This window comes from Panicum virgatum, chromosome 5K (genome assembly GCF_016808335.1).
Source record: "Panicum virgatum strain AP13 chromosome 5K, P.virgatum_v5, whole genome shotgun sequence".
Classification (NCBI taxonomy): Eukaryota; Viridiplantae; Streptophyta; class Magnoliopsida; order Poales; family Poaceae; genus Panicum; species Panicum virgatum.
Genome location: NC_053140.1, coordinates 11,836,735 through 11,859,109, shown reverse-complemented (window position 1 = coordinate 11,859,109; position 22,375 = coordinate 11,836,735). Strand labels below are relative to the sequence as shown.

General features: G+C 47.5%; 1 protein-coding gene across 4 annotated transcripts; it reads right to left on the bottom strand.

Annotated features, from left to right (window-relative positions):
• Positions 1 to 67: 67 nt before the first annotated feature.
• On the bottom strand, positions 68 to 4,360 carry LOC120706353 (shaggy-related protein kinase alpha). 4 transcript variants are annotated; one of them, XM_039990974.1, is made up of 13 exons: positions 4,112 to 4,342; positions 3,006 to 3,033; positions 2,842 to 2,939; positions 2,640 to 2,732; positions 2,362 to 2,421; positions 1,912 to 2,184; positions 1,701 to 1,775; positions 1,413 to 1,610; positions 1,255 to 1,305; positions 1,077 to 1,172; positions 911 to 994; positions 682 to 784; positions 123 to 534 (listed from the first exon to the last, which is right to left on the bottom strand). In XM_039990974.1, exons 3-13 carry the CDS (start codon positions 2,869 to 2,871, stop codon positions 452 to 454), a joined length of 1,146 nt encoding a protein of 381 aa, XP_039846908.1. In that variant the 5' UTR covers positions 2,872 to 2,939; positions 3,006 to 3,033; positions 4,112 to 4,342; the 3' UTR covers positions 123 to 451. The 4 variants fall into 4 exon arrangements, with proteins under 4 accessions (XP_039846907.1, XP_039846908.1, XP_039846909.1 ...); XM_039990975.1 differs by having other exon boundaries at positions 2,842 to 2,942; positions 4,112 to 4,256; XM_039990973.1 differs by having other exon boundaries at positions 68 to 534; positions 2,842 to 3,033; positions 4,112 to 4,360.
• Positions 4,361 to 22,375: the final 18,015 nt, after the last annotated feature.

The following is a 22,375-nucleotide window of genomic DNA, read 5'->3' as shown; positions in this document are numbered from 1 at the left end:
AAAAGGTTTTTCAACAATTCACAGTCCACAGATCAACATTGAGCAGCAATCGATAGGACCAAGCGGGTAGGCAACAAGTAGTGAGCAATTCAGAAACATAAAACATGGTAGCAGTCCGGGTCTGGAGACGAGGGGGACTAGGAAAAACGAAGTGAATCCATACATAGATCAAGCTACCATAAATACATTCATACTGCTCTAGAACATATTACAAGATCAGCTATGGCAATCTCAGGTGAGCGTCAGTTAGAAGGGGGGTGCCGTTACATGTCATTGCGACATACACTACTCAGCTACACAGGTCACAGCTGTCGTACACGCAGGTATAACCTAGCATCTTCAACCGACAGGTCTTCAACCGACAGGTGTGCATGCCGCCAATCATCCAACATCCCAAGGGAAAATGCACACTTGCGGTGGCAGGTGGTTTCAGCCTCAAGGCGCGATCATCTTACAATCCAACATAGGGGCATTGCTTCTTCGCATGTTCAGGGATCAATTTCGCCACAATGTCTGCTGGGACTCCTTTCAGTTCTGCAGCATAGCAAAATCGCAAACATAAGTTTGTGATACGATCCATCCAAAAAAAGACAAACAAACTTGCGGCTACACTGGTGATAACTGAACAGCTACAACTCTACAAGCCTATAATACCAATGGTGAAACAAGCGTGAAACATACCATGCGGCTTGAAGTTGAAAAGGGGTGGCAGAAAGCGTCCATTTGGAAGACGGGTATTAGGATCTCGAAGCTCATCAAAGAATGGGTGAACAAGTGCCTCAACCTGGAGAAAAGTTTCAAAAAGATCTTAGCAAATCAAAAAGTCAACAAGGAAAATTTAGGAATTGGAACATTCGGTCTAGTGCTATGTCTATTTCCACTATGTAAATATGTAATGACATTTACTTACAGCAGTGCATCTCAGATTGGGGGAGTACTGGAGCAGCCGGGATACCAGATCAACAGCTTCCGGTGGCATTCTTTTGTGAAATACCTGGAAGATGGAATGTCTAGTTAGTAACCCAACAGGGACAAATTTTTCTACAATATTGTAATAAATGTAGAAAGACTTGCACCTTGTGCCATGGGTGTGCTTTGATTTGTGGGAATTTGAACTCCGTGTAATTCGGGTTCATGCATTTAATTTCTTCCCTTGTAGGGGTACCAAGGACCTGAAATGCACAATATTCAGGATGATAAGAATTTATTCCTGTGCAGGAAAATAATTTACAAGTCTCCAGAATCGACAGCTACCTTGATGATTTCAACAAGTTGATCCACACCACTTTCACCAGGAAACAAAGGCTGTGAAATATAAGTTCTTCAAAGTCAGTACAAACTCAAAAACTATACTGATAACTTGGAAGAACACTTTTTCTTTTTGAAATGCATATGAAAAGAAGACAGTTTACCTGTCCTAGCATAAGCTCAGCAAGTACACATCCAGCAGACCAAATGTCAATTGCTGTAGTATATTCAGTGGCACCAAATATGAGCTCTGGAGCCCTATAGTATCGGGAACAGATGTATGATATGTTGGGTTCCCCCTTGACCAAAACTTTTGCGCTCCCAAAGTCACATAGTTTAAGTTGGTGGGTGTGTGGGTTCACCTGTAGTGAAGTTCAGAAATCAATCAAAACATATGAAACGTGTCTCCTAGTATATGATTAGGAGCAAAGTAAGATTGTCTTCCAGCATACCAGAAGATTTTGTGGTTTGATATCTCTGTGGCAAACGCCAATACTACCATGAATGTAAGCCAGTGCTCTACATATCTGCCAAAAACCAATACCAAAAGTTAAAAAAACAGCATACAACAGCTGTCAATAATTAGGTGAAGAGAACTGTCTTTCTAAGTTTATCAAATACTACTCAACATTATCCAGAAAATAAAGGTATTTAGGTTATTACCTGGTACATGTACAGCTTCACATAGATAAGTGGCATTCGTTGGTTCATCTTGTTGTGATGCTTCACGACTCGATGAACAGTCTCAGGCACATACTCAAGAACCAAGTTTAGATACAGTTCATCCTTCTCAGTTGTTGAAAAGAAGCAATGCTTCAAAGCAACAACATTAGGGTGGTCAAGAAGGCGCATGGTTTGCAGCTCACGGTTCTTGTAACGCTTATCCTGAAGAACCTTCTTTATGGCAACAGTCTCACCCGTCTCCAAGCATTTAGCCTATAAAAAGATTGAAATCAAATTAGCAGCAGCACATGATTTACACATTAAAGCAGCAGTACAATACTTTCTCGCACACACTAGATGAATGATATAAAAAAGGTCAATAACTAGCTCCAGAAACAACAGGTAGCTGCCAAATAAAACATATCTCAGCCACAGGTTGTTGCAACTAACCTGGAAGACAATCCCAAAAGAACCTTGACCTACAATGCGCTCAGCCATGTAGCTCACCGTCTGCAAGTTCAACCAACAAATACATATTAATATCACAAAAAGTAAATAACAAAACTGATTGCACAATCTTATATACTAGCATCACAAAGACATTGGCAACATTCAAAAGCAAGAAGCAGATTGGACCATGGTAGACTTTCAATTACTAGAGTCATGCACACACTAAATATGTGTTCAATAATTGCTAAATCCTTGTCAAATGCAGTAAAAACACTCACCTGCTTTGGTTGACCATTCTTGCCACCAGTAGTAGTCACAATTATGTGCCCAGTTTCTGTCCCTTTCCCATTAATTATGGTTGCTTCAACTTCCTGCATTTGCCATTCAAGTCAAATGTTACAAAAACATCCCATTTTCACACAATCTGGAACAACTACAGTTAGCCCAAAACAAGATGTCAATCCATCTTCAGTTCTTCACCTTATCATCTCTAATCTTTAGCTCGTTCATGTGATCCTGCAACTTATCAGCACCAATGCTTGTGCTGCTGCTGTTCTTGTACCCAGACGGGGCTACACCTGCTGATGCCATCAATGAATAAGACAGGGCTACACCAATGCCAACTCAGCTTTGCATCAACTCACATAAGCTGTGGTAGATCTATTGAGCTACCTGTGCGCACATCAACAAGAAAATTGATCAGAAGGATGGTTATAGATATTGCAATGACAACGTCAACGAGTTGAGCTTTGTTAACAAGTAGAAAAATCATCCCTCGAATATAGGCAAATTCAAGAAGTGGCAATAAGTTCTTCCTAAATTTGCAAATCATGATGCAAGCAGAAAAAACGAGCGCACAGAATCACCCAATAATTGACATGCATTGCCAGAACATATATAGCATTTTCGCATAGACTGATTAAAACCGGAAAAGGTAGGTCCTCTGTATTTACTAGGCAGAGTTTAGCCACGGGTGGGTAAAGATTAAGAATGGCCTTCTTATCCTCGGACTCTCCGCTCCAAATATATCATTAGATAGACAGCCAGATCGCAAGGATCCACATGACGCATGTTTATTCGCAAAGCAACTTCCCCCCTTCTAAATCGCCTAACTTGAAATGGAAGGAAAAGCTCGGATGCATATCTCCTGACACAACTACACATACCAAACCAACGTGCTGCTGACTCTTTGAAAGTCAAAGAAAATAATCCTAATTTATAAACCCCCTATATCTGTTCAGGAACAAACGCAAGCATCTGAGCTTCTAACAAAGGTGAGCGAGCAAACCATACAAAGAATCCAATAAATTGGGCACGAATCGACTGCATCACGGACCAATTTTCCGCACCGGGATTCAGAAGCCTAGAGCAAAGCCTATACAGCAATAGCAGTCCTGAGATCCGTGTAAATGCTCCAGGCCGACTCAGAGAAAGGCCGCACCTTTCCCACGACCTCCTCAAGAACACAGGGAACCCTCCATAAACCGTGGCTGACCCGCGGGACGAACAGGCCCAAAATCAGCCGGCAGACTGCGGAAGGCCCGCGCCCACCTCTTCACCCCGGGAAAACGCAGATCCACGGAAGCGCACGGCCAGCGCACTAAGAAACGCCAGCGGCGCCCGCAGCCATGGACCGAGGGCGCACATCCGCGGTCACAAACCACCAACGGAGAAGAACACAACAGAAAAAAAAACAGCCAAATCCAGGAGCAAGAACAGATGGGCGCGTCCGGCCACGGCCGGTCCATACCTCACTACCCTCCGCTCGCGTTTCCTCCTCCACCGCAGGAATCTCACGACGCCCCTCCAAGATTTGCTTCCCCCTTCCTCTACAGCTCTTCTTCCCCCTTCCTCCGCCTCTCCCCCTCTGGCTGCTCTCGCTCGGCGCCTCCTTTCCTCCACTTTTCTACCTCCCTCCCTCCCTCGCCTCTTCTTTCCGCTTGTCGGGACGCAAGCAAAGCGGAGTCCTGCTCCCAACGCGACGCAGCGGCCGAAATGATTTGTGCCTGCCTACTGCCGAGGCCGGCAGTCAAAGCACCCACCACCACCACCGCATGACCCCCGCGCGCACTCCGTCCCTCACCCTTCACACCCGCAGACATGTGGGTCCCGTTATAATGCGGCCCACCGGTCGGGCATGGGATCTGGACTCGGGTAGCGTGCGCCGAGGGCGCCGGATCCCTTGGGGTTTGGTTGGGCCACGCCTTTTGACCGGTCAAATCCGCGGGGCCCGCGGCCCGGACTACGTCGCGGAGGGGCCAGGCCTCGGGCACCGTTCGCCCGCCTGGCCTCCCCCGCTGCCTCGTGGGCCCGGGCGAAAACCGGGCCCGCGTGAGCGGTGGGTGAGATCCGCGCGGGCGGGGAGGGTTCCGCGTCGGCCCGTTATTTTCTACCGCATCTGGGCGGGCGAGATTCGAATACTGGGGGCTTGCGCGGGGCGGGGAAAAGACGGTCGTGCCCCAGGGCTGGGTTAGATCTGGCGTCGAGGCGAGAACGGTGGTGAATCGGGGGCAAAGCTAGTTAGCGCGCGCGCCAGGAGGGGTTGCAACGCTCGATCTCGGACAGCGTGTGTTTTTTCTTTTCAAGGAAAGTTTATCTCTCCACAATTTTTTACTTTTAGAAAGTTTCTTACAACATATGTATGGATAACTTTTTTTCATCGGATAATATTTTTCAACATAACCATAGGTTTTACGGTAACTTTTACGCATAAACTTTTCCAACCAATTATAGATAATTTTTTAACATGACACGCACAAATTTTACGCATAACTTTTTTCTAATCTGCTTACTAAATCAGAATTTTGAATATAACTTTCACAAAATTTTCACACACAACTTTAATGCATAAGTTTGTCAACAGCTTGTAAAAATACAAATTGTAAAAATACAACTTGTCGAGATAAATTTTCAACACAAACCCTATGAATATGTAACCAGAAAGACTTCTCGGACAAACTTTTACGTATAAGTTCATCATACAACTTCTAAGCACAATACTTGATACAATATTTTAGTACAATATTTTTAAAATCTTTATCAACAGAATTTCTCTAGAGAAACACACACTGTAGAAAGTAAAAAGGAAAATTCAAACTAAAAAGAAAGAATGATAAATGCTAGCTGCTGCCCAAGCGAAAGCAGATTAATACCTGAGCAGTCATGTCGGGGCACGGACAGCCGGTGAGCCGCGTCGCCAGCTATAGCGTCGCGCACCATGAAGCGATACGACGCGCGATTGTTGTTTTGGATTTGCGGTGAATCGGCGGGGTTGGGAGCGAGTGGAGGGAGGAGGACGGAGGACCACCGGCAACAGGGGAGGGGGACTGTTGACGGGAACGGGTGAGCTGGTGGGGTGGGGTGGGGTGGCTTTTCCCTCCCAGTCCCAGGAACGCGCAGGAGAGAGCAGGTGTGCACCGGGTGCGTTCGGTTTCGAAATTTTCAGACTCGCGAGCGAAATATGACCGAGGGGCAAGGGACCAAACGAACGACCTGGACGCCAAACAGAAACAAGCTGGCCAACCCTCGGTGCAATGCGCTTTTGCCTAAACCCTTCTATGGCAAATCGGTTCTATGGCACGTTTGGAGCGCCGTAGTTTCGCCCCTTCTCTTCTGCGGCTTCGAGATCGCCTTCCTCGCATCGGTGCCATCCGAAAATTCCTCGTCCCTGGCCTGATTCAGACCAGGTACAATCCATCCTCTCCAACTCCAATCAATGGCGATGAGTTCGGGCTGTCTTTAGTTGATTGGAGGCTAGTATAAGATTTGAGCTCGGGCCTCCAGCGATCCTCTCTCTCTTGTACCTTGATGTGAAGGTTCGATAGAAGCGTGATTCTACTATGTGCACACTCCCTAGACAATTGAGGGTTTAGTGGTTGCACTGAAGATCAATAAAACTGAGTAATATTATTCCGTTGAGGTATTATTCTCCTACACCCTAACCTAACTCACAATTTGTTGATGCTACCTTTGAGCGTGTCTCTTCCTCTCCTTTCTTCGCTAAATCAATATGAGGATAGTAAATTTTTTTGGTTTTTTACAAGCTATACATTTTGTATTGGCACAACCCTCATTATATACTCACTTTGGTTTGTGTTTAAAAAAAATTGTGATGAGTGCCCATCTTGTATTTCTTTTTTTAAAACAATATAGACACATAAGCTTGCATATAGCGGGCACATACGTTGACGCACACTCTTATGAATACAGTTAAGAGACTTACATGCTAAATCGAGGAGTTGCAGTCAGGTTGAGCCGTAAGAAACCTAACAATTTTGCCACCCATTTTCTAATAATAATATTAGGAGTATAGTGCCGATCAAGTGGCGTTCCAGTTGCTGAACAAAGGATGAAGGTCCAATCTCCTGGTAAATTCATTCTTTGAGAGAAGCAAATAGTATTTCAATTTCAAAGGCATGTAGTGCACCATCACGAAGAACACATGCCGAGGAACCTGAGTAGATACGTAAGAGCCTAAGAGAGTAAGAGTTGAGGACTAAGAAAATACATTTTACTATCCTCATCAATCAATTTTTTTCATCTAACTTCTTTATAAAAATCATTCATCCAACTTCTGAATAAAATGTGGACTCGATTTACTTTCTCAAACCTTTTTGATTGTCCCAATATATCCTTAATGAGATATTTTTCTTTGTGTATAGGCTGAGTTTTATGATTTGTTTCGAGGGCATATTTTAGGTCTAGCTTCACCTATTTTACGCAAATTGAGGTACTTTGGTGTGAAGATTTTTTTGAAGCTCAAGCTAAAATTAACTAGAAGTCAGGTAACCTAGTTTTCTTGTTCCACATATTTTAACTTCACTAGTATATTATTTTGGTAGAATTTCTCCAAACTGTCCCTCAAGTTCAGATTTTGTAAGCGAACAGAGAACAAATTTCCACAGTTTTTTATGAGGCTAGGATCATTTAATATCAAACTGATGCTAGACATACTAAATTGCATGAATGGGAAATCGTGAAGTACTTTTCAGATACAAGGCATCTTGATACAAATTACCTAGCAAAATTTGAAGTTTTTTATTAGGCTTGAGCAGACAAAGTGAATTGACGATGATAGCGAGATTGACTTTGATATGAAAATAACTTAAGATTGCAATAACCCTTTCCTACTCACAACGGCCTTCTGGAAGCGGTATCCCTTCACAACGGCCTTGAGTTTACACATGGATAGATACAAAATCTTCTATGTTTTTTTAATAAAATGAGGATAAAAATTCAGCCTATGTGGACTGCACCAGCAGTCCAAGCACCGCTACAAAATCTTCTATGTTTTTTTTAATAAAATGAGGATAAAATTCAGCCTATGTGGACTGCACCAGCAGTCCAAGCACCGCCGAATAACTGCAGCGGGCCCCCGTCGTGGCACTGGAAAACGACGAAGTCCTTGGTCTTGATCAACCCGCTCCATCACGCATCGACATGACGGCAGGGATGAGGCCAGAGAGAACCCAGAGCCTCCTTGGCCGATTCGTTTCTGAATCATGTTCAGACCCAACCCATTTAACACGTGCCGGTAACCCAATTCAACGCTCTCGCTTCGTCCTGCTGGCGAACGAGAAGGTCCGGGGTTGTGGCTGTGGCGCGGCGATCGCGAGAGGACCAGAGAGCTAGCCGGCCGACGGCCGCCGCCGGGGAGGAGGACGGCGACTGGCGTCGCGGACCGGTCAACGCGTGCGGCAACGGCCGCACCGGGCGGACGGGGCGGACCGCGCTTCAGGAACGTGGCGCAGCCGCGTGCACGGCTTGGACTTTGGAATTTGGTGGTCAGAGAGGAGCAGAGACGTTGCAAGGAACGAAACTGCATTTTCACGCACCGGGCATTTCCATCGTCTCGAGCAATCATCGGATTCAGATGCTTGTGTTTTTATGGTTCAAAAATTTTGTGAATAAGCTACACTCCATTCTGCTGGTTGGAGTGACTGGTACTGGTTTGGTGTAAAAGAAAAATATTGTTAATTGACTGAGAAAGCAGCCAGGAGAACATAATCGTGTGCATGAATCATCGTGAAACCGAAGGGCTGGACCCCACCATGTATCCCGATGCGTATTGGTGTTTACTGTCAGCAGCCGGATTTTATTCTTGGACCGCACGATCACCATCTGACGGTCCTTCTTCCTTGGGACCCAACTTAACGAGTTGTTTGGTCACTAGCATAAGGCTGACCACAGCGAAGGAAGCCAGAGCAAATTTGCTCCCTCCTGGTTTCCCACGCTCTCTCTGTCTACAGTGTCAAACAGTACATCTACAGAGTTAAACAGTATATTTGCTTCTTCATTTGCTCCCACCACTGTGGACGGTCTAGTAGACAGTCCTGTACTGACCGTTCGAGTTCCATACTTCCATCGCCTTCAGCTGACCACCAGCCTGTCGCTCTGCAGGTTCAACAATAAATGCTCCTGAAAGGACGCAGCAGCAGCTGCTCCGCTACCGCTAGTCCGCTAGTGAGAGTCTGGTCCTGTTTAGTTTTTTACCTGTAAACACAAAAACACAGTAAACGTATTATTTTTGCGAATGAATTTTACTAATTTGAAGTACTAAATGAAGTCTATTTATAAAACTTTTTGCATGGATGGACTGTAAATCGCAAGATGATTCTAATGAGTCTACTCAATCCATGATTTGAAACAGTGATGCTACAGTAACCATCCTCTAGTTATTAATTAATCATGGATTAATTAGCGTCATTAGATTCGTCTCGCGATTTACAACTCATCTATGTAAAAAGTTTTACAAATAGACTTCATTTAATACTTCAAATGACCAAAATTTCTTTGCAATTTTTTTTTGCAAAATGAACTAAACAGGCCCTCTGCAAATAAGGTTCCTGCCTCCTTTTTTTTAAAAAAAACTGCAAACAAGCCGTGGCATGTTTGTTTCCGTTTATAAGCGGATTCTGACGGACAAAAGCAAGAAATGCACCCAAACATTTATATTAATATCAGATTTTTTTGGACCGCCACTTCTCTAGAAATCACGGAAACGTGAATTATGATTCACAACAACGCCTCTCCGAGCCCGCTTCGCTGGTAAGCGAGAGACTTTTCTTGCTACCCACCGCCTCTCTCCCCGACGCCCCTCCCCGCCGTCCCGCTTTTCTGCGCCGCTTCCTGCTCGCGCTCCTATGCCCCCGTTGTGACGGCGCCGCTCACCTCCCCCTGCCTCCCCTATTGTTAAGGATGGATTCAGATGTTTATTCGAATGTCAGATTTTTGGTCATTTTTCTTCGATTATGGACAAATAAGATATAAAATTTACTATGTAAATTCATAGTCTTATATTTAACATTAATCTTGTAAAGATTCATAAAAACTAAACCTCAAATTTATCATATATATTCTCAAATAATAGATATAAAAATTCGAATACGGATTCGAATCTTTTTTCACCTTTTTAATTGTAGGGAGCAAATAATACATTAAAAATCTATACAAAATTTTATTCTTATGTGTAATAATATGCTTGATAATATAAAAAAAGATTAGCATAAAATTTTAAGCATATTTATTTTAAAATATCAAATTTATTTTAAGAATTCGGATGTCTAGATCCATCCTTACCTATTGTCTCGGCGCCGCCCGCCCTCCCCCGCTGACCACGGGCGGAGGCGGCCGGCAGCGCGGGAGCTCCACACCCTGGCATGTGCAAACTAGCAAGCACCTCGCGCCGTTTTCAACACCTAGGAGCTCCACGCTCGCTAGCTCACGCACATGTGAAAACCAGCAAGCACGTACCGGTAAAATTGAGATTCAGCTGGAGGTGTGGTATTCACTACAAAAGACATTAGAATTATTGGTTTCTACTTATATTCAGTAAAGAAATGAGATATCATTAGCTTCAAAGGTATTTCAGATATTTTACTACTTATATTAGAGAATTGACTTAAAATAATCAGAATCATCAAATACCCAGCTTATTTAGACAATGAGATTCAAATAAGTAGAGACAAACAGGGTCAAGTAGTGCCGGTGGTCGGTAGACCGTCACAAAACCTAGCCAAACATGGTAGACCGTCACAAAACCTAGCCAAACATTGCCGGGGAAGAACCCGGCCTGTATTACTGGTAAGGGCAGTCCCAATGGTGTATTGTGATGGTTTCTATCCTCATTAAATGACTTGTCACGTAAGCAAAATGTTGACATGGCAACATAATTAATGAACAAAGAGAGGAAAAATTCTAGAAACGATTTCTTAAAGAAAAAAAGTCTTCACTTCATCCAATGCACCAAGAAACCATAAAATCACCATTGGGGAGAAACTACTAGTTTCTAGGGAGTTCATGCTAGCTTGCTATTGGAGGAAAAAAATAGAGTTAAGAGAGAGAAAGAGAAAATATTTATTACTCGAAGACACTCTCATTATAGAAGATAGTTTCTATAGATAATTTTTGTGCTATAGAAACCGTGTCAGTTTTTTCCGTTGGGACTGCCCTAATAGTACTACCGTCACCTCTATCTAGATCTAGTTAGCAGTTAACCAATGATGGTTTGCGGATAAGACCACCTCCCATGTGACGTCCCGCGGCCCTAGCCTAGGCCACTAAACCGCCCGGCCAATCACCACGGGAGCTCATGATGAACACAGCTGCCTAATTAATCTAGTAGTACGTACATGAGTATTTTTTTCAGCCGCTAAAGCTCGTCCAAGCCACAGCCAGAGCCAGCCACGGGCCCACGGCTAATCTCGCACCAGCAGCGGTGGATCCCCTCTCCCCTCCGCGAGAGCGCGACACACCTGCCAGTGAGACACGGCGACCCGTGCCTCGGGCCCTGCACTCGGTGGCCTTGTTGGGGGCCGCCGCCGACGACGAGCGCGCACTTTGAGGCCTGTCAACCCGTGATTAACGGTGCGATTTCACCGACACCCCACCCGAGTTTACCCAGGGTACTACTGGAGTACTGGTGAAAAGAGAACAGGCCTGGCCGTTTGGGTTGGGCGGCGTGTGGAGTTTGCGGCGGCGGCCGTGGATTCGGGGACAGCGCCCTGGATCAACGCGGCCGCTGTTCCCCACAGGGCCAGGAGGCAGGAGCCCAGCCCAGGACCCCGGCCATCGTGGCGAGGCGACACGCGAGCCGCTGTCCCTGCCACGCGCGCCCGCCCTGGCTGCAGGCGGCAGGCGCAGCGCAGCGCAGCGCAGCTCAGCAACCGGCCGTGGCAGAAAATCGAAACGGCCGCCCGGCTCCGGTGAGCCGGATATATCAACGGCGTGGATGAGCTAACGCGGAGGGCCGGAGGCTTCGAGATACGTGAACCGACCAGCTGTTTTTTCATTTTTAGAGTCATACGGTCCAAATACAATTTATAATACCCTGCGCTTACAGAGCCACAGTTGTAATATAGAAAGAGGTGTTCTGGAATCTTCAGAAAACCACGTGTTCTCCTCCGCGTGCTTCAGCCGTCTCGTCTTCTCCGCTTGGACCAATCTTCCCTGGCAATGGAGGAGGTCCTGTTCCAGGGAGACACCGCCGGCGCCGCGGCGTGCGGCCACCGTGCTGGCGCCCGCTTGGCGCAGCCCGGTGGGGGCCGCCGGTGCCGGCGCTGCGGCACCTGAGAGTGCGCCCGTACGCGGACAAGCACCAGGAGGCAACAGCCATGGAGGACATCGCGGCCCATCGTGAAGCTCCTCGTCGCCCCATACCTCAAGGTCGTTGGCTCCTCGCCATGAGTTGGCTCAAGCTCCTCGTCCCTCCATGCCTCGAGGATTCCACGATGGCCGAATCCGACTCCGATGGCACGGCCTCCGACGCCGACCACACCATCACCGCCCCTGGTCCCGAGCTGGCCCGCCATCGCTGCCGTGGCCCACCCGCGCCACCCAAGAAGCGAGCGCCGCCGCCGCCGCCCGAGTCGTCGGGAGAATCGCGGCCCCTCGTCGACTCCGCCTCCAATCCCTCCCTCCGCTAGGCTCGGCGACTTTTGATGAGGAGGGCGAGGAGCACCGAGCACGCCAAGCTGGAGGCCCCAGGCCCCAGCTGAGGTTGCGTCAGCGCAGGCTCCGGTAGAGGCTAGGCGGAGGCCCACCGGGCTGCGCCAAGCAGGCGTGCAGGCCATGGTGGTCACCGTGGTGCCGGGCGTGGAGGCGAGGAGAGAAGTGGTGGGCATGCAGGCATGCCGCCGCAGGTGCTAGTACACATTTGCAATTACTGATTCGTTCATGTTCTGTCCTACGCCTAAACACCATCACCTCACTTGCAAGCCACGTATCTTTTTTCTGTTCTTGATTGATTTCTTTCCTAGTCTTTTGCCATACGAGAGTTGCAGTTTAGTGATCCATTTGTGTCTTCTGACATTTATTGGTCCATTTGAGCCGGTTGCTTGTATTGCATGAATTTCCCATTTCAAATTGAAATATGTTCATCTTGTAAATCAAAGAACGTTAAGAACTTTTTATTCCATTGAAAACTGTGTGTACCAATTTGAGTTTGATTCTTTCTGTGGATAAAATATGTGCATTCTGGACTCTGTGCAATCTAGTGCATGACTTCGAATTTAAATTTACTGATGAACAAAAATACGTGCAGCTCTAGATTTAACATCTTTGAATTTAAATCTAGTTGATATGATTTCCCCCCTAATGGAAAAAAATCATGTGCATGACTTTGAATTCGGTTTTTTCATGCACTAAGTTATGTGCATCTTTACATTTAATATTTCTGATTTTATTCATGCACCAAAATATGTGCACCTTTATATTAATATTTTCTTTTTTTTGTTGTTGTGGAACTATTTGCATCACCTTGCAAATGGAAGTGGAAACTCTATCGGTCTATCCGTGCACAAAAGATGTGTCAGGAAATGTGCATCCAAAATTTTTTGTGTAACTCCAGATGGGTTTAGTTAATCTTGTGAATATGTGCATGTGGCCGAATCATGTGCTTTTGTCCCTCGATGAACTTTTTTAGTTTCATTTGTACAAAAGTATTTGCACCCTCAAACCTACATTTAAATAGTTGCACCTGTTGTAAAAAGATATCTGCACCTTTTTCTCGTTTTTTTTTACATTTTTTCTATAATATTTGTGTTTAGAAATTTGTGATTTGCACAATTTTGTGAGTAACCAATTGTTCATAGGCAATATTTTTTATAATTTATGCAGTGGCAGGTTGAGTTGGTGATGATGAACAATTTGCCTTAAATCTTGTGATGTAGGAAGATTAGTGCTTCATGCCCACCAGCAAGAATATTGTACATTTCTGGTGAAAAAAATAACTAAGCATAAAAATATATGAATAGTGCGCATGTGTCAGAAAGAAGGCAAAGCGCCCCGACGGAGATCTACTGTTACAGATTCTTTTTCTGGAACACTCCTTCCACGGTCTCCTTGATACATGTGCCGCCAGTGCGCTCTTCATTTTTAAATGGTCCTGCTGTTCAGCACTATTCCGAAATACACTTCGAATACACAACCCGTACCTGCACCCCACGAATCTTGACGCCATCCTGTCCGCACACATATCCGGCTCCCCGGCGCCGCGGGCACCGCCGTGCTGCTGCTCCGTTGTACCACACCGGCAGCCGGCGTCCATTCCAAGAATACCACGGAAGTTTGACACGGTCATGCACAAGATCATTGCACAGTTTTATAGACAGATTACAACGTTAAATTGTTCAATGTTGGTGTGATTAAATGTGCCATGTTAACTATGTGACCATTTATAAAACAACATACTAGAATATAGTTCTTTTAACTTTAATCAAGAAACAAAAATTATTGGGCCAAGTTCAGAGATACAAACGTGGCAACACACATAATCAATTTTAAATTACGTAGATAAAATAACCAGCAGATAGCACTATTCTTGAACTGTCAATACCACCGCTCCATATTTGACAGGAGATAAGTGTTCTTTAGCATGGATAGAAAAGAAGAACAATGTGGATACCAGAATTACGAGAAAAGCATGTGCAAGCCACCAGCATTCACACATATGCAGAATGGATCAGTTTCACATGACAGTATAGACCAATTTCACACGCAATCCACCAGCATTCACACAGATGCAAAATGTACCAGTTTCACAGGATATTATAGATCAGTTTCACAGGATATTATAGACCAATTTCACACGCAATCCACCAGCATTCAGTTACTACACATATAGATAAATAACCAAAATAGCGAAATATGGTTTCAGTTCGTCCACCCTGGGCACCAAAATAACAGTCCACCAGGAAAGCCACCATCTTCCTCTCTCCATTCAAATTCCCCTGACAAAACATATCATTAATTATTGATGATCGAAAGAAAACAGCATGTATCGAATAGCTTCTGTCCAACACTAATCTCATGCTTCATCATCTGTACCAAGGCCCTGTTTAGATCTTTCCATATAAACGCAAAAAAGCCGTAAACGCATTAAAGTGAAACGAAATCTTGCTAATTTGAAGTACTAAATGAAGTCTATTTACAAAACTTTTTGCATGGATGGACTGTAAATTGCGAGACGAATCTAATGAGCCTACTTAATCCATAATTTGCAATAGTGATACTACAGTAACCATTCGCTAATTATTGATTAAACATGGATTAATTAGCATCATTAGATTCGTCTCGCGATTTACAACCCATCTATGCAAAAAGTTTTACAAATAGACTTCATTTAATACTTCAAATGCCTTGTTTACATTTTTACAAGTTTTTGCAAAATGAACTAAACACACCCCAAATAGCTTCTCCATCTTCTGCAATGTCTTCTCTCGGTCAGCTTTCGCCTCTTCAAGGAGTGTGTATCCTAGTAATCCTACCTCTGGACTCTCGGCTGGCTCTCTCTGCAGATCGACAAGTGCGTGTGGTGGTCTTGTCTTGGGGTCTACCACGCGTACACACAGAGCCTGAGAGAGATTCCCGGCCGGCCCGGGGCCGTTCGGGTTCTTCCGTTCTTGTCAGGCGCCAACACGGACGGTGATCCACGGAATTTAGCAGCAGGATCGCAGGAAGTTAACCCGCAACCAGCAGCGCCTAGGCGCGCCGGAACGCTCGGCCAGGGCCAGGTCACAGCAGCCGCCGTTCCTTCTTTTTTTCGACTAAAGGCATCACACCCAACTTTATAAAAAGCGTAAGAAAGTGTTTACGCCTCGGACGAAACAGACTGGGGTTATCAGCGACCAATAACGTGTTCGTGAAGGAGTTCAAGGCTCACAGACTCTCAACTGACGTACCAAAAGATGGGCGGACTAACTCTACTGCACGCAAAGAGAACTTAAGTAAACTGCGGGGTACAACCTCCTACTGAAAAATTATAGAGTGAGTTAGGCACACGCTGCCAACAAAGCATCATGAAGTGCGTCTAGCTTCGCCCAATCTTTCGCACGCTGTAGCCCCCTCCAGCTCATCAGGAGCGCCCTTGTCTTGTAAATAAGTTCTATTGGTGACTTCAAGAGTTTGTCTTCAAAGACCCAGTCATTTCTTGTCTTCCAGATCGCCAAAAGAGCACCTGCGCAAAGAAAGAGAAAGAGAGAGTTGAAATTCATCACTTTACTTTGGGTCAATAACTCTACCAACTCGGCACATTTCATCGGGACACGCAAAAGGCCTCAAAGATTTTTGATCACGGTCCATACAAAGATTGCAACCGGGCACTCAAAAAGGATGTGATCGGCTGTTTCTTTCTCCCCACAAAGTTTGCACTCTTCCGGGTCTGCCCACTTGCGTTTTTTGAGTTGCACCGCTGATTGTATTCTGTCATTGAACGCCATCCAAAAGAAGAACTTGATTTTAAGAGGGATTCTACACTTCCACACTTTTGTCATCAATATATTTTTCACACCACCGAAAGTCATTGCTCTGTATAAAGACCTAGTAGTATATCGGCCTTTCCCTTCCAGGATCCATTGCATTTCGTCCCTCCCCGGTGTAAGTTGTACTTGGCTCAGTTCCTCTAAACATATCCACTCATTCATTTCGTCATCATTTAGAGTTCTTCTAAGTACTTGGCCGCCGTTCCTTCTTCCTTCGCTTGTGACTCGGCATCGGCAATGCCTGCCGCAGCCCGCAACGGTGGTGCGTGCGGTACACGCCGCCACGCCGGGGCCCTGCGTGCGTGCGCTGCCGGCAGCCGGAGCCCGGCGAGGCTTGCTGCCGCCCGATCGAGCGGCGCTTTGGCTTCAATAAAATCGGATCGATGCGGACGGGCAAGCGGCTGCCCTGCTCGTCTCGTCGTTTCCGCTGCTGCTGCAGTAGCAGACCAGCAGGGCCGGGTAGCTAGGGCCCGGCGGCCGGGCGAACGAAGCCAACCGCCATGATTCCGCTGCTGGCGGTGATCTCGCTCGCTGCTGTAGGGCCACGGCGATGGTGGCGTTGCAACGGCGGGGGGGGGGGGGGGGGGGGGGAGCGAGGGTGGGGGCTCATCGTCGTGTGTGTTCGGACGCGCTCTCCAGGCCCACCGGCCCAAGGTTTTTGTCTTTTGTCTGCGAGGGAAAAAAAAACTCTTCCTATGCGTCCTCGTCCAGCGAGCCATGGGCCCCTCCGGCCCCATTTTCTTTCTTGTTCCTTTTTCTACGGGCTGAGTTCGGCGGCCCATCTGCATACGACGCCGAGCCTACCTTTTCCTCCCGGTGGCCGAGCCCAGCCCAAATTGGTGCTAGGCGTACGAGTTTTTTTTTGTTTGATGCTAGGAGTACTATGAGCGCACGGACGCGCAGTGACCAGGCGAGGGCCGGTCCGGTCGATCCGTTGATGACGGAGGGGCTACCATTACCAACGAGGAGGACCGCGGCGCGGCCTGGGGCGCACAAGGGGTATTGATAGTTTACGGTCAACCGTACGGGAGGCTCCCGTACGGTCGATTTTTCGATCGTTGTTTTTTTCTCATTTATAAATTTTTTTTTTGTCTTTTTCTAAGAAAAATAAATTCAGACATTTTTTATGAGTCAATAATTTTTCAAGTGAAAAATTGGTGGTAGAAAAAATTTCAAGAAACAAATTGGTGAGATAAAAAAAAATTTACGAGAAAAATTTTGACAGATACAAATTTATCAAATGGAAAGAAACAAAAAAAAATTGTATGAAAAAAAAATGGATCTCAGGGGCGGCGCTGGTGGCGAGCGCCGCCGCCGCCGGACCCGCCGCTCGCGCCGCCCGCCCCGCAGCGCACGGCACGTGCTGGATCCGCGCCGGGAGGACGGCCGTCGCACCGCGTCTCTCGTGGTCCGCGCCGGGATGCCTTCCCTTGCAGCGAGGTTGTCGAGCACGGCGGAGACCGAGGGGACGGGCACGGGGGAGGGGGCGCGACCGGCCGGCAGCTCGACAGGGAGAGCGAGGCGGTGTGACGCCCTCTGGTCCTCCTCGTTCCCGGTGAGCGGGATTGGCGGAAGCATGGAGCAGAAAGAAAAAAGGGAAAGGAAGGGGCGCCATGGAGCAGACGAGATCCAGATGGAGGGAGGGGGAAGAATGTGTGCAGTGGAAAGGAGAGGAGAAGCGCCGAGGATAAAGCCCTGTGGGCCCCATGCACATGGATTGGAAAAAAAATCGACCGCCGGAGGGGATAGGTTACGGTCGACCTTAAACTCAGCATTGCGGGCGCACAGCCGGCGTTAACTGGAAACAGTGAGGCGCCAACAAGGATTTGCAGTTGCAGGTGAGTGTGTGGACATGCGCGGCCATGGCCCCGGCGGCCGGGATCTCTACCTGATTATTTCCGGGGCCAGCTGCGGCCGGCGAGATCAGACGAGCCGTCGTGCCCACGCACGCACGCACGTACAGCCGGGGCCACCGGGCCCGGCCGGCAACCTACCGCGCGCCGTGTTAACTCCCGGGCAGTATGATCGACGCGCTCCCGACGGGAGTCCCCCCCCCCCGTGTCCTGCCGGTCCGGCCCGTTAGTTCCGGCAATGCCAGGCAACATGGCCTGGTGGCCAGCATCTCGTCCTCGATCCCTAGGCTCTGCTCCACCGGCCGCCCGGGTACGGCAGATACGCGCCAACCACCGCATCGCGTTCCCGGCCGATCGTACCAAGGGAAAAATACTCGCTGTGGTGAAGGCTGGCCAAGTACAGCACGCGAGAACGTGGTGTTTTCCATGGTACTACTAGCGCTAGTAGCCACGGCGGCACTGCAGCGACTTCGCATAAGGTGTTTAGTCCCACATGAGAACGTTTTGCCCACAAAATATGATTAACTAGCTCTCTAGATCATCGTCGATCGTCATTTGCCGATTGTGGTTAACTTCAACATGAAACGAAAAAAATAACTGTACTTACAATCGCAATTCCCACTTCGAGATTGTTATTACACAATTACACATACATTTTTTTCACGATCGTGGCTGAGCATACATGAAGCACCTGGTTTCCCATCTGAGGAACTGGTTGCTAGGTCAACCAGCTAGCTACCGGCAGCCATGAAATTGAAGACAGACATGCATGCAACAAACGCCAGTCCCGGCCCAGAGCTAGCTTGACCTGACCCAGCCTGCCTGCTGCCCTGCTGGCCGGTCCACTGGTCCAGTGAAACGCCATGCGCAAGCAAGCATCATCAGCTTCAGCTCGTCGCTGATGCTGAGGCGGCTGGCCGGCCGGGGGCGGTTGGCCGGCCGCGGCCGGTGAGGGAATTGAAGGCGGCAGCGTGAGTACTGTTCATCCACTACCACTGCTTCAGTGCTCGACATATGAAAGTAACCGCCATTGCTCTCCTCTCGCTGCTGCTGCTGCACGCAGTTGTCATGAACCGTGGTGGCTAATTAGCGTGTTGGGCCGGATATGTGTTTCTTCTTGTAATGGGCCAGAGAGCTATAAGCCCAGTAGATGACCGTCTGGCCGGCGGATATAACCATCTTGTAACTGACTCGGAAGGGCATGGTGTAATAGAATTCTAAACAGAATCAGTTTCTTCCTCCGCCTGAACTCTGTTTCTTCTTCCTCCGAGTCCGTTCTTCCTTCCGCTGCTACCCTTCAGAACACGAATCCCCCTTGGGTTCGTGACATCTGACAACAATGGTCACTCTTCAGTCATCACTCAAGCTAGCGCCCCCACGCCATGCCGCCGTTGCTGCCTCTACCAAGCTAGCTTCTGTCAGCTTGCTGTGCTCGTCGTCGTCCATGTCCATCGCCCATCCATCTCCGTCCACACACGCGAGAGAGAGAGAGTTGATTAATTCGAACCACGAGCCGGCGTTGGATACAGTACAGAGATGCGCATCTCGCCGTGACCCGTATGGCGCAAAGCTGTTGCGCGTGTATGAAAGAATCGAGGCTCAAGAACGGAACGGGGTTGAATTGGGTTTTTTTTTTTTTCAAATTTCTAGAGAGTACTTAATCTAGACTAGTATTGTACAATCTACAAATTTGAAACCTACTGACTAGAGCACAATAGCAAAGCATTCTTAGATAGGAAACGTACTAACATGATCATCTTTTCTAGGAAGAACCACACTAGCAAGAACAAGTTCTAGTCAAGAGATCAAACTATCATGCCATTGTCCTAGTCAAATAAACAAGCAACGAAGAGCAAGATCACAATAAAGGAAATTTAATGCTTGAATGTAAATGCGAAGGACACGAGACAATCTGATTTTTTCCCATGGTATCTAGGAGTTGACGCCCCCCTAATCCACGTTGGAGTACCCACACATGGGTATCGCTCTCTTGCTTCACCAAGGAGCAAGTGATCACTAAGAATGCTCCTTCTCCATCTTCGGAACGGCGAGCTTCACACCGTGTACAAACTCCTTGTCTTGGGGCTCCCACAAACTCCAAGAGCTCACCAAGAACCTTCCGATCACCGAGACCGACTAGGTGCCGTCAAACACCAAGAGTAACAAGCTCCTAAGCCTTCACTTGACCTACACTCAGTTGGTCCTAGCTCAAGCACACTTGCTACACTTGCAAAGGTTGAATTCTTCAAGGTTGAAGCACAATTAATGCACTAGATCTTCACTCTTTTGTTCAAAGCACTCTCTATTCTTCTCGAGGGTGGCCTCAGGTATTCAATGCGTCAAAGGCAGTTCAAATGATCCAGTGGGTGCTCTTATATATAGTGGAGAGGGTCACATAGCCATTGGAAGTCCACTGCAGAAAAATCGTGACCATCGGAAGAACCAACGGGTGAGAAATTGAAGGCGTCGGTTCAACCGGTCTCTTTGTGTCCAAATAGTAGCCGTTAGGGGTTCTGACACAGTATCCAGGTTTGCGTCATTGCACCGGTGCATGCTCAGATGAGGCAGCGGTTCAACCGGTGCTGAAGAAGTTCTCACGTCTACTCAAACAAGCTCTCTGGAACATAATACATCCGATGCACTGATGGTTGATTCTGAAGCGTCGGTTCAACCGGTGCTGAAGACGAATCACAGTCACCCAAACATGCTTTCTGGAACAAAGTATGTCCATTGCACTGGTGCTTATTTTTTTGACCATCGGTTCAACCGGTGCTATAGAGATTGTTGACTTGATTTCTGCTTTCATCCAGAGAGATAGACCGACAGGGCGTCGGAACTTCCGCCAAGCATCAGATGCTCTGATGCTAGGGGCATCGGTTAAATTGGTGCTGCTGTTTTTCTTTGTTTTCAACTGAATTGACTTGGATTTGAATGTAACTTCGATTTTTTCTTCTTCCAAGTGTTGTGTTAACTTCTATTGACCATCTTGGGCTATTTTTGAGCGAGTGTGCAAGATTTTTAAGGCCAACTCAATTTTGGTCAAGCTATTAACTCATGAACCCCTCTTAATAGTACAGTCATGAACTAAAAACTACAAACCCTAGCTAAATCAAGTGTCCTTCATCTCATTGTGACACTTGAGACTAGAAAGGTCCTTAATCTTTAAAAATTGAGTTCTTGGCACGCATGATTGTTCCGAATTGAGGGGTCTCCTTTCACATTTCATATGAGACTAAACTAATCATTAAGTTTTCTTTCAAAAACACACATTAGTCGCATACGGTTGTCATTAATCACCGAAACTTACCATTAGCATCTATCGGTCGAAGAATCCCGAGAAGAATGTGAACATCTGCTGCTTAATCTGGGACTGCTGCTGAAGCTGTAACCTCATGGCCTCCTGCTGCTGCCGGATCCCCTCAAGTACAAGTGTCTGGGCCTCCTGCTGGCGAGCCTGCTCGGCTTGCATGCTCAGCTGAGCTGCAGCAAATCTGTCCTGCTGGTCAGAGAGCCTATGAAGAATAGCAGCGAGTGAATCAGGCTGAGTGACCTGAGCACCTGAAACTAGAGGAGCAGGGGTGCGGGCTGCACCAGAGGATCCTGCTTCATCATCATGAGCACCTCGAGGGACGGAAACAGTGGGTATGTAATCCTCATCATCCTCAGAGTCCTTAGAGTCAGTGTCCAAGTAGTGCGGGAGCTGGGTCTCTGCAGTTGCGGGTGAAGCGTCCTCAGCTGCCGTGGGATCATCTGCAATTCTGCCCTCAGCCAAGGCACGCTCATTCAAAACCTGCTGTGCTCTGCGCTGGCCACTCGGGCCGCGGCGGCCGTCTTGAGGAGTAGTAGGTGAGTAAACTGTGAAGTGCGTCCTCGACTGCGCCAGCTCATCCATATGAGCATTCTGACTGAGCTGGGCAAGAATCCGGCAGATCTGTCGTGGGATTTCTAGGGTACCCACAGCCGGGTGGCGGAACGCACCCGCCTATTCCCAGAGAGGGAGTGCTCGGGGAGGTACTAGGCGATGGGGCTGATCTAGCCCTGAGATAAGTACACAAGAACACACGATCTAGAGTGGTTCGGGCCGCCGGAGCGTAATACCCTACGTCCACTGGGAGAAGTTTTGATCTCTGTTGTGTATGAGTCTATCCTCTGCCGGGCCTTGGCTCTCACCCAGCTTGAGTTTTCCTTCTAGCGGGCGCCCCCTTTTATAGACCAAGGGGGCGGATACATAGGATGTTGGGGCCCCGACAAGTGGGCCCAACGTGCCTGCACAGCATACTACGCAGAGTATTTAGATATGTACAGTGGTTACGAATCTTTCCTCCGATACGCTCCCACGCCCTGCTAGCGCTACAGTGGTCTTCTCTTGTCCCGTCACCAAGGTGTCCGTTGGGGGAGCGTAGC